Source organism: Seriola lalandi, unplaced genomic scaffold, assembly GCF_002814215.2.
Source record: "Seriola lalandi dorsalis isolate HSWRI2012SDOR001 ecotype SW California unplaced genomic scaffold, Sedor1 jcf7180002054760, whole genome shotgun sequence".
In the NCBI taxonomy this organism is placed as follows: Eukaryota; Metazoa; Chordata; class Actinopteri; order Carangiformes; family Carangidae; genus Seriola; species Seriola lalandi.
This window is the reverse complement of record NW_019525313.1, coordinates 689,575-702,203: the sequence shown is the minus strand read 5'-3', so window position 1 is coordinate 702,203 and position 12,629 is coordinate 689,575. Positions and strand designations below refer to the sequence as shown.

Here is a 12,629-nt window from a genome sequence, read left to right as displayed (position 1 = left end):
CATTCACTGCTTAAAAAATACCTTGCTGGGTGTAATTACACTTCAAACACAGCTTCATTTAACTAAAATAATTAAGGGCATTAAGACTGCATTTTGACACAGGGCCAGATTATGTAATAGTGCATTAACTGCATGTGGATATTGTGATATTAATCAAAATAAAATCTGAATAGCTGAATGACCTTCTCCTCCTGTGTGTGGGTGGAGCCTGGTCTCTGGTCTCATTCACAGCTGCTCTTAGAGCCACTGCTGCTCTGTTTCATGTAAAATGAACAGCAGCTGTCTTAGAACGAGCCGAACACACAGCCAATCTATAAAAATATACTTTGTTTATTGAAAAAAGCAAAAGTGCAACAGACAATTAGTCACTTGTATCTTTGTCATGTGGTTACAGTGAAAACACAAAGCATCATGGTTACAGTTACAGAACTCTTAACACTGTGTTAAACAAGTTGCATAAATTATAGTATAAAACTGTACACAGTCTTACAGTATTTACACAAGCTGTATTTGCCAAATGTTAAATTGGTCCGTCCTTCTTTTCTTTTTAAATATACAGTAAATAATAGAAATAACAGCAACACATTTGTCTTTCTTCTACTGGCCTTTAGACCAAAGCGTCAGAATGGAAAGTGGAAACACTAAAGAGGACTAATCAGCAGTTGGATGTCAGGCTAACAGACTGAAGAAAGACTAAATACATGATATCATTTTAAAATACACATACTTAGGGTTCCTGCATTCAATACTTTCAGAAATATGTCATTCTAATATTTCATGTCAATATGTTTCCCACATGTATCTCAGTTTCTCCAGTAGCATTACTGTGGTTGTCAGGGAGCTAATACCCCCCGTCTGTCATGTTCTGTACATTTCAGGAGGTATTTCGTTCATTCAATTTCCTGATTGTCATTCACTGGTTCATTGCCTGAACGTGTACTGTCATAGGGACATTTTAATATAGCTGGCCCACAGACTGTAAATAAAGATGGATGTAGCCACTGTGACATCACCCACAGGTTTCTGAAGAGTGGTTTTGAAGCTCAGAGTGAGCTGCTCCACCATCACCATCGTGGCAGTGCCTGACTCTGCCTATAACTTCCAGCTAATCCAAAAATGGACAAAGAAGTGGGGTGTGTGTGGAGCTCAGACTTTGGTGGATGTCAGTTTTTGACAAGCATATGCTCACCCACCTGTCACTCAAAGAGGCCACACCCTCAATTCTACATAACAAGTCTTAACAAAATGTAAACAGGTGAGTTATATAAACAGGGGTCATAAAGGAGGAAATTAGCTCTAGAGACCAAAACAGTTTTTGTAACAGGCTGTAAACATGTTTATTTCTGCTGTAAAAGTTGGACATTTTAACATGGGAGTCTATGGGGATTGACTCACTGTTGGAGCCAGACTCTAGTGGTCATAAGAGGAACTGCAGGTTTTGGAGCGGCCATGTTTGCTTATCAAGCTCACAACTTAAAGAGCAGCCACATAAAGCAGAAACTTCATCTTCATCTCACATTTGTACCTGTATGAGAAGTGGTTTATGGGAGTTAATGTTAGCTAATGTTAGCAAACTTTAATGACATTATTCAGTAAGTTTTTGATTCTTTTCTACTTGTGCCACTGTTACATTTCAGGTTTCACTGTTATCTCCAAGATCACAGGCGGTGCTGCTGAGCCATTCTCATTCATCTCTAGAGACAGTCATATTTTTTTCATTGTCTCAAGATAAATGTCATATTGTCAGCATTGTTAAGGTACAGCTACTTTCTTACACCTCTGTCACTTGTCAATTGAAGATAGCAAAAACCTTTGGTCGTGATGAAAATGTAAAGCTTTAAAAGCCGCTGTCTCAAAAAGAAAATCAGGCTCTTTGCCTTTGTTTAGTTTGTGCATCTATAACAGCAGCCATGTCACTTATTAAATGTGCTGAACCCTACGCAACAGAATACCACACAACATGGCTGCACTGTATGCTAGTCAGACATATTGATCTTGGATCTTTGGAAACAGTACATGTAACAAAATAATATAAGCTCAAAGTTTCACTCACTAGCTGTTCAGAGGTTTTAACTACTTCTTATGGAGACTGTCCTGTAAGAAATGAGCCCACAGGTCATCTGTGCAGCAAGTTATTATGACCCATAGTTAAGTTTTGTTGCTAGGCGACATCTAGTGGTCGCAATAATTATGACAGGAGCAAAGGGAAAAGTGCGGTGATGTAGCATAAAGAGAGACAAAGAGGGTGGTGTTTGATTCCCATGTTGAAAGTAGCAGTTTATGTTGTTTCTATTATCTATGACCATTCAACCACATTGTTATTATTGTAACTGTGACAACAAAGATTGTCTAATGTTGAGGAAATACTTATTTTAAGCCAAATCGTGATCTTTTCCTAAACCTAACCAAGCCACGACTATTATTATACTAACCATGGCGACAAAGGTACGCCACTGTCAGTATAGTCCCCATGTTTATGATTGTAACAAGCAAGGTCTGGTCACCCAGAGGGCGCTATTTCAGGAGACACCACTATAGGTTGTATCAGAGGGTTGATGGTTGTTCATGCTGGAGTGGTTGTTCACATGAGCCTCTTCAGTGGTTGGAGCTGGCTACGTTGTTATCATGTGACCTCAGTACAGTTGGGTGTACTTTACATATTTGGAGACGTAACCTTTGTCTCTGGAGACAGATGCAAATGTCCTTTTGGTCTCCAGCTGTGAACTGATGGCAAAGGCCATTTTTGAACAGAGGTGTTATGATCTAGGAAGTGGATCTTTGAGCTTTTGTTACACACATTTATCTTTGTCTTCATTTTTCTGTCTGTACTTCTTTACCATCACCAAACCAAGGTGGCATCAGTAGCAGCCGCCCTCTGGTGAGTTTGTCTTTTGATGCAGAGAAAAAAACAAACTGTGAGCTCTGATATGTTTCTATACATTTCTTTGTCAATGTGTCTGTCCACCCTATTGCAAATTACTGGCAGACTGGTCAAGAGGTGTGGGGACAAAAGAGCTGCATCTACTAACTCAACAAACAAGCTACATTGGGGTTCATTTTAAAGGTCTGTCTTCAAGTCCTATCAATGGATCATTATTGGCCTGATCATCTTTTCAACTTCCTCACAACAAACCAGCAGTTCAGCAAGAAAATGTTGTCTCTGAGAAGAAGAAACGAATTAGTGACCCTTTACTTTAAAGCTAGATTACACGGAAGGTTAGGTATGTAGTTGTAAAGGTAGAGGGTGGGGTTGATTGCGTGCGCACGACCCTCCCGTCACATATTGCTATCATAGTCCCCGACCATCCTTCGAGTGTTGGACGCCAGGAAGATGTCGTTATCTTGAGGACAGTCATGATGGCAGGAGCAGGTCTTGATGAACATCATCTTCTTTGTGAAGACGTCTCCCTCAGGACAATGGAACTCCACCTCGGTTGTGATCGTGGCATGAGGCGTGCAGCAGCGGTTGTCTGTGCAGATGCCGCAGAACTTTGGTTTGTACAGCCTGGTGCTCAAACAGCCTGACAACTCGAAGCGCATCCCTCTCGTGGCCTTTGGGGTCCGGTTGCATTTCTTCCCTCTCTGTGGGACACAGACGATAATCAGTGAATTATATGTCAGCATAGAGTCATTAGTCATATCAGCTGTGGCTGTAGTGATGTATAGTATAATATAGTACAGAAACTGCCATTCCAAAGTTAGCATTAACCTGTTGTTTGCTGCTGATGCTTAATCCATACCTGTGCTCTGATTGTCCATAACCTCCCAACTGACCATTTGGACAATCTGGCTCATTTCATACTTAAAAGATAGGAGCTTGTATTGGTAACTCCAACTGTTTCTGGTCTGTGCTGTGAAGCAACTCAAAGTCCAGTGCTTGGTTTGGTTTATAGTGTCATTGGGAGATCATAGGCATAATGTCAATATCCATTACTTTGCAGATGATGCTCTGATATTTCTCAGCTGTGACCCTGTTAACAGTCTGAAGGAAATGAGCACCTTCTTGAATTATTCATCAGAAGAGGTCTCGACTTTCGCTGAAGTTATATAAAAAACAAAACTGAGATCTAGTTATTGTTTCTGATCAATGTTGGAGTAGTGATTAGTGGGAGAACTGGGACTTTTCCCAATGAGCCATTCAATGTGAAAGAAATAAAACATCAGAGAGACGAGAGAGAGATGTGTCTGTGTTGTGGTGATCAGCCCATATCCTTCATGTCTGCCCCCTCTCCAGCCTACTACGTTCTGTTCAGACCTGCAGCTCCGCCCACACACTGTCTATGTCTTTGTATCTTTATCATGGTTTAAACACTGAGGCAGCAGTGAACTGTTGCTGAATTGTTGTACATGAATAACAGAGTGAACTCGTCGACTCCAGCAGTGCGTGTTCATGTGTTTTGGGGAGATGGCTTTATAGAGGGATGCCTAAAGGGAAGGGATGGGATTTTATCTGTTGGATTGTTTCAAAATTTGGCTAATTCATGCGAACATTTCAAGGGCTACCTACCTAAGCTTTAAGTGATTTTAAGTCATCTAGCAGCTGCAGTTACTATGACAGGAGCAAAGGAGGAAGTGAAGCGACATCATTGGAGAGTGAGTGTGCGGAGGAGGTAGGAGTAGAGTGGTGGGTCAACCAAACATTGGACAATCATACCCTAACCTTATTGTGACCATGAAACAGTCGCTGTCTTAACCCAAACCATGATGTTTGTGCTTAACCCTAACGAAACCTTAGCCCTAACATTTTCACATCATAAATCAACAGTGATTTGTTGAAGGCACAAACAAATGATGTCGTCCTGATCAGGGCATCAGATCTTTGTTTTCTATGTATTTTGTCTTATAACGTGGAGGGCTTGTTTGCTCTGCCTGTGTAGACTGTCTCGTCACTTTCCAGTACCTAGTCACTGTAGCGTCCAATCTGCCCTGAAGAAGTAGTACCACTCAGAGGGCATATTATAACTTCTTTGTCTTGTAAACACAATGTTTGGTGAAGCTCTTAGCAAAACTGGTGAGTAAACGGCTGCTAGCTAATGCTAACAATCGATATGTAGCAATAGCAAAACTTACAAGCTCCTTTAACAATTAACACTCACTTAAAGTTCTTACATTTTACCTTATGAGGACCACAGCACTGAAACCTCATAAGTAAAGTGAGTCCAAGTGATTGACTGTGTAAGGTTTTTTTTGGTTCTTTCACAAGTATAAACACCAAAAATCCAGAACATGTATGAAAATATGAATGAACTGACATCTGTGCAGTAGCTGATGAGGAATATTTTTGCTTACCTCAAAAGCTTCTTTTAGTTGAAACTAAACAAACTGACCTTGATTTCTATTTCCTGTTGGCTGTCGCAGGGTCGGACCATGCAGATCCTGGTCTGCCTCTCCAGCTGGCAGCGCTGGTTATCATTGGTGATACGGGATGAGACGGCCATGCCACAGGTGGCCGAGCACTCACTCCACTCTGTCGTCTGGACTACACAGTTGTCTCTGGGACTCTCTTCGACCGGGCCATGGGGTGACACTTGTCTGAAGACTGAGACTGGACTTGAAGAGGGCAACGGGTGAATCTGAGAGGCTCCTGCCAGGAGAGGACGGAGGAAGAAAAGGTATGAGAAAGTGATTAAACTAACTGGAGACAGAATGAAGTGTTTAATTATAGAAAAAATAGTTACAGACATTTCAATCAGTTGATGAGAAACTCAACTCAAAATGAGAACTGTCTCAACTGTTGAATGAATTACTATGCAACTTGATTCTGACATTCATGGTCTTTAGTGATCCAACAGGTGGATACTTTGCAGCCCTATCCTAAGATTAATTGCATGCCAGTGATGAATCATTTTTCATAAAGAGACTGCGGTCGACTACAAATAACACAGCAGCTGAGAATCAATAGGAAATCCTCCATAGATCACGGTCATGCCTTTCAAGACTGAATCCTCCGAAGGATGCAGCTCCTGAATTGGGACACAGTTTATATCTAATATTAAATTACTAAAATGAGGGCACTAAATACTTATTGAGTGCACCACTCCAAAGGAGGGAACTATTTATCAAACAATTGCTAGTATCACCTTCCATCCTGATTGATATCTGTCCTGTGCGAGGCTTATATTCTGCCTGTAATGAACAATGCCACTATCTGCGTGTGAGACTTAAGGAGAATATCAGCGTTACATCAGGCAGTGAATCAAGCTTCAGTTAGTTAACAAAGAATCAAAAACTCAAAGCAGGTGATGAGACAGAGGTGACACTGACTGGCAACCAATGACTGATAGAGGTGGTCCCGAGGCGTCTGCTCACACACCCACTCCTCACAGCATTTCCCTGGGATCTGGATACGGCGAGGGTATGGGCAGTCAGGGGAGGGCAGCCGGACGTCGCTGGCACACGTCGGCACGCAGCCGATCTCTCCATTCATACACACACAGTGGTGCTTACAGCTCGGCTGGAAGGACTCCCCACTGCGGTAGATCACCCCCCCCAGGTCGCAGGTCTGACCCTCCTGAGCTGCAAACAGAGAAGATGCAAATGTCACTAACAGCCATCTGATGAGTCTAAAGTGCTGTATAGTATGAGTATACAGTACTATATATGATGCAGAAGTGAATTATGAAATTAATAGTAATTTTTCAATTTCTTTAAAAATAGCTTGTCTTTAAAAACCTGCACATACTGAAAAACTCAGACCTCTTTCCTTGCTGCTTAGTGATGTGCACCTCATTAAATCATAACAAATAAAGAAAATTGAACATCTGCAAGGAAAATGAGCAAAGAACATATCTCAAAATGTGCTAGGACAGAAACATCTTTAAAAAAAAGTGGAAAAAAGAAAAATAATGACGCACGATACCTCTTATCCAACCAGTTACAGGGGCAGGAGAAAAGCAGTGTACAAAGGAAGAGGAGAGGTGGTCTCCACACTGAATGTTGCAAGGTCTTAAAATTTAATGGAGACTGTGTGATATCATGATACAAAATAACACACATCATCCAAATAATTCACTATGTTGATAAAAAATATTATAAAGAAAGAAGAATTGTAGCATACGGATATATATATATATATTAAGTTTATGGTAAGCATTTTAACAAGGAAAATGCATATCGTTTGGAACCAGGGGGAGACAATGGAGCCAGTGGAGCAAATGCATTAAGGGGAAAGTTGTGGTTATGCTACCTCACTTTGTCTTCATGAAAATAGACCCATCATCATGCAGTCCCTGCAGTCAGGTGGTCATATTGAAGAAGCTAATATCAATGATCATTGTTTTGACAACTGTCAAAACAAGTAAAACAAAAAACACATATTTTCAGACCACCCTTTAAGTTGGTTCAGTCCAACCCCTGGCTGATCGACTGACACAGCACGCTTTGATTATCAATCACAGTGTCCTGACTACAACCAAACTTTAAATCATGTCAACGTTAGCTAATGCAACATTAGCTCAGGAGCCAGCTGATGGCATGGGACGTCTGGTGTTCAGACAAGTTGTGTTTCTGCACATGCTGTTTGCACACCCATAAATCTATGCAACACATCATGCTACACATCCATTTTCACACACAGTGAAAAACCAGTTGTGATAATGTCGCTGTGCTCCGCTCTGTGTCTCCTTTTTGTAGGTCAGTATGCCTTTGCAAAAATCATGAATGTGATTGTACCTCAGGACTGAAATCTAGTGATATAACATAATTTTACAGTTTTGATTAACATTATATTGGCCATAGAAGAAGAAGCCTCAGAGCCACTCCTCCATGAAGAAATACAGTTATAGAACTAAAACTGCTACTACAAATTTGAAAATCAATTGGTTTGTATTGTTATTTATCAGACAGGACCATCAGTTAATATCTTCATTTAACTGCCAACGTCTCAGAGTCACTTCTGGACTCTTCTCAGTAAATATGTGTGAAAGCACCTGAGTCTCAATCAGTATGAAAAATATGACAAATCCAAATAGTTGGAGTTGTGCATTTAAATAGTCATTGAAGTGAGATAATGTAGGTTCAATGAAGTTATGATTGTTCCTGTAGAACATTACAGCTGCAACAGGTGACAGGTGGAAAAGTGACTGCATTTTGATGCAGCTGTTAGACTTTGACTCGACCTTATGAGTGTTGAGAATAACAACATTGTTGAACCAGGTTTAATTATTATTGAAGATGGTCTACTAGCCTGCAACCTTTAGACTATGTGATGTTTTTATAAATATAATTTCTGCCATTCTTCTTATAATCACTTCCTGCCCTGACCCACCAGTTATAAACTGTTGTTGACACATTCTTGGTTTGTATAGCACCTCAGTCTTTCTAATCCAGATTTGTGGAGGGGCTGTTTCTTGACTTAATCCAAGAGGTTGCAGGAAATCTGTTTTAGGTTACTTTTTTCGAGGGGAGGAGCCAATTATCTATTATATATTATATATCTTTCCTAATTTTCTCTGCCATTTTTTTCCATCTCTCTGCCAACATAACCAGGTGTCCACGGAGGGATACATAGCATAAAATTGTGTTTATGTCAGATTCCTCATTTAAACCATGGGATGACACAATACTCAACTTTCTAACTTTCTTAGTTGTATTTAGGCAGCTGATAGAAAGGCCTGTATGTTTGAAAGGGGCTGTGACTGTATGGGCAGGAGTGTGCCAGGGAACACACAGTGTATAGGAACATCGCCGCCTTGTGAGAATGGCTGAGGAGTTGCACTCATGGCTGAAGGCTCACTGGGTGCAGCTAACATATGTAGTTTCTGTGGCTCGATCACCTCTTCAACTTCAGAACATAAGGACGTTCCACACTGTTAGTATCACAAGAAACCACCTTCTGAATGTTATATGTTTCATTAGTATGGGGGGGGGGAGCAAATAAAGATGGAGGTGTGTTTTATGAAGAATGTTACCCATGCAGATGCCAGTCTCAGTGTCACTCAGCAGAGCGTAGTCACAGTAGAGCTCCTTGTGATGGTCGCAGGGCTCCAGCAGGGAGCAGGGCTCCCCCAGCTGCCTGGCACACACCTTACAGCAGCCACAGCCATCCAGGACCAGGCTGGTCCCCACGGGGCAGAGGGGGGGGTCTGCAGGGCAGGCGCAGGGCTGGGAGCAGTCCTGGGCCACTGTCTGCAGCAAACACACCAGGACAGAATTGTGTACTGTAAGATTATTTTATTCCAATATAATTTTCTGTGTCAGTCAGAGCCATTTTGTTCTGCCTTGGTTCTTATTGGCTGCATCAAGCAATGCAGACTTCTGAATGGAGAAGGGAAATATGTCCCACCCCTTCCAGCACAGAGTGAGGGAAACAACATGAACGCTACTGGAGTTAGAAAGTGATAATGGAGTCTGAGGCCACTTTCCCATGGGAATCATGAATGAAAATGATTGGACGTTACTGGTCAGCTGTTAGCTGCCAGCTGATGAATGAGCCAGTAATCATGAAGCATATATGAATTCAATGCTCTGTCAGAGCTGATGCCATGCTATGCTCTCAGTGTTTTTAACCATGACCACCGTCACAGCTGCCCCACTCATTTCCTTCTGTATTATCAACACATCACTTGACTTCATGTAATGTGAAAGTTGCCGCTCACAGAGTTATCACCAGCTGCAGGTGCTCTCAGCTCTGTGAAGCTTTTTAGGCTCTTTAACTCATTGTTTTGGTTTTGCAGATGAAACTTTACTGTTTTAGTTTCAGTCTCATGCAGCAGAAACCAGCAGCTGTTTTCAGTGAAAGAGCTTTGTCCAAACAGCAGGCAGATGAAGTTCAATTAGCTGTACACAGCAGACATTTAACAGCTGAAGATCACACCCCCTCATTAGCGCAGCAGCTCTTCTGATTGGTGATTGTAATCTTCAGTCATTTTCTCTGATAATTGGATGAGTAATGGAGCAGTGTGACTGTCCATTTTCTCTCCTTCATATGTTTCCTCATATGAAATTCTGTAAATTCAGGCTTGACTGACAGATTATATCAGAATTACTTAAAGGTTCTGTAAATGAGATTTTAAACAATAATACAAGCCACACCCCCTCTGCGTCCCTCTGCTCTGTATTTTGGTAGCCGGTCTGGTAGCATGCGTTTGTTTGTGCACGTGAGTCCCTCTAGTTAAACTGTTGGCCAGTAGGTGAGATGGCTCAGTGCAGTATGCAGCATTCAGGTGAAAGTAACTTTCAACAATCTCCTCCATTGTCTAAAAAGAGATGAGAGCAGATAACAGGTGGGCTGGCCATGTTTTTATTGTAAAGTTTTTACAGGCTCTGTCAGTTTCGTTGGTGCGGCCGGTCCCAGCGGATCAGTCCGAGGCTGGGTTTACTGAGAGGAGAACCCCTCCACCTGCTCCAGCTGGTGTTTCTTCTTCACTTGATGTGTAGTGTGACATCTAGTGGCAGTGATGCTCGCTTACAGAACCTTTAATAGTAATGTAGTAGTTATATAGTAAGTAATATAACGAATGTAATTAATGTTTCGTCTCTCAAACAGCGCTTTTAGACATTTTGTTTGTTTTTAATTTTTTTTTTTTTAGGGAAGAAGGAAGAATTTTGTGATATGTTACAGTAGTGCGGTTGCAGCACCAGTCAGCTGTTAGTCTTCCTATCGCAACAGACAAAGGTGAGTTAGTTATAATAAGTTCATGTGGACTATATTTGCCAAGTATGTGGTGTCCGCTCTTTATTCTGCACCAACAGAAATTAGCTGCCCTGTTTCACAGAGGCTTCTTCAGTGTAATTCTGTGAGTATCTTCATTTTATTTGACTTAATGTTCAGTGGAAACAGTCAGATTGTGCAAACCAATCACTGGTTCACCAGTAAAATGAGAGAACGACTAACGAATGTTAACTGGCAATAGGCTTGGGCCGATATTCGATAGAATTTAATAATATATTAATATAATTATACATTATAAAAAACATCTGAAACATAAAATACAATGTTATAATTGTGCATATAAAAGCATATTTGGTCTGGGGCGATGGAGATATTTTAACTTTATTATGTCCTTTCTTTCTTGTCTGTCACACTGTAAGGATATTGGTTATGAGCCTTCAGACGTATTTCTGTGTCACGACACACCTGGCTTGTCCTCACTTGAACCTAGTGAAAGCAGGGGTCGTTTTAGAAAGCGGTGTGTTCAGGGATGTTCTGTACCAATGAACTGCGCCTGGAGCAGAGCGCATTAAAAACATTTAAACTTTATTCAGCAGGAGATGTTGAACCTGAGTAGTGGTCACACATCAGCTTTTAGGTACATTGAAATTGTACATTGAATGTTTTGTATGTTCACTGTACAGTATGTCAACAGCAATATGTGTTTTATTGCTGATTTGTTATTTTAAATAATGTTTTACATTGTATTATTAAACATGACACATTTTGAGATATGACACATGAATATTTTCTCACCTAAATATTTTAACAGTAGTCCACTTTAGGCGTTTCTGAAATCATATTTTTCCAGGCACAAATATGGGAAATGTATTGTAATATTAAAATTACAGGTAAGAAAGATATCTATTTCAACCACCTGAGCGGTTGTTTTTACCCCTTTTGGGGGGGTTCAGGTCTTAATATCAACATACTGACCACATGTATTATGTGGTCAGTATGTTGATATATTCATCATATACTCTGTTATAGCAGATAGAGTCACATGGGGTGAGGCTGTTATTGTTTCGGTCCAATTGAAAGACTGCAAAGAACGCCACAAGATGGCGACACCAGACTGTGATCACACAGCCAGCGAACACTTTCCATGTTGTGTTTCCCTCCCTCTGTTCAGCATCGGCCCAGCAGACAGGGAGCAGGTTAGGAAGAGGAAAACATGACCGGGACAGAGAGCAAAAATAGTCTAGTAAGTGGTCGTGCCAGAACCAGCAGCAGCTTCCTACATTTTCTACCCAATGAAATAAAGTTGAACTTTATCATCTGAGGTTCAGTTCTTCACGGTTTATGATTTCAACCTAATTTAACGAAGCAGCACAACACCTCAGCCCTTGATGTGAGCTTTCATTTTGACAAGACGTAGTTAAAAGAAAACTCACCAATGAGATAAGAAGCAGGAGAAGAGAAAGCGTGGCTGAAGTTTCCACAGACATGTTTCTGTGCCGGCTGCAGTCCGCTCAGTAGTACCGGTTCCTGTGGCGGGAGGCTCGCTCGTGTTACTCTCTCTGCAGCAGAGTGATGAAGCCTGGGAGGAGAAAGTGGCTTTAATACCAGCCCAGTGGGTGTAGCCGGGGAAACAAGAGCCATGCCGCTCTGCTCTGAGAGGTGAAAATATTCCAAATCAAATGGCCTTCTTACAGAGACAGCCTCCTGTGACACATCATTAGTTCATAGGGTGGTGGGTGGACAAATGCCAACGGACAGGGGTGTTAACTTTGAGGTAACTAACAGCAGCTAAGGCTGGTCATTCAGAGTCCTAATTTTCAATCCAATTTGCAGTGTGTCAATATCAGGGTGGCTCGGACAGTTACTGAGTATTTAAAGCCGTAAACCACAGCTCAACAGAGGACAGTCTGAGTTTGAATTTCAGGAATGTTGGTCCCAGAATCTGAGGAATGATTTCATGTAAGGTAATGGTTAATGATTGTGGAAAATGAGGGCAATGTGTGCCAAAGCTCAGAAG

At 41.3% G+C, this 12,629-nt stretch overlaps 1 protein-coding gene across 1 annotated transcript; it reads right to left on the bottom strand.

Moving 5' to 3' along the window:
• Window positions 1-310: 310 nt before the first annotated feature.
• On the bottom strand, window positions 311-12,305 carry ccn2b (cellular communication network factor 2b). Its single transcript, XM_023424912.2, has 5 exons — window positions 12,046-12,305; window positions 8,910-9,126; window positions 6,265-6,516; window positions 5,328-5,584; window positions 311-3,582 (listed from the first exon to the last, which is right to left on the bottom strand). The coding sequence occupies exons 1-5, from the start codon at window positions 12,097-12,099 to the stop codon at window positions 3,277-3,279; spliced, it is 1,086 nt and encodes a 361-aa protein (XP_023280680.1). The 5' UTR covers window positions 12,100-12,305; the 3' UTR covers window positions 311-3,276.
• Window positions 12,306-12,629: the final 324 nt, after the last annotated feature.

Excerpts from the sequence above, each read along its gene's own strand:
- ccn2b (XM_023424912.2), bottom strand. The coding sequence starts at position 12,099 with ATGTCTGTGGAAACTTCAGCCACGCTTTCTCTTCTCCTGCTTCTTATC. Across the intron at positions 9,127-12,045 it reads TCCTGCTTCTTATCTCATTG|ACAGTGGCCCAGGACTGCTC; the intron begins GTGAGTTTTCTT and ends TGTTTGCTGCAG. Across the intron at positions 6,517-8,909 it reads TGAGACTGGCATCTGCATGG|CTCAGGAGGGTCAGACCTGC; the intron begins GTAACATTCTTC and ends CTCTGTTTGCAG.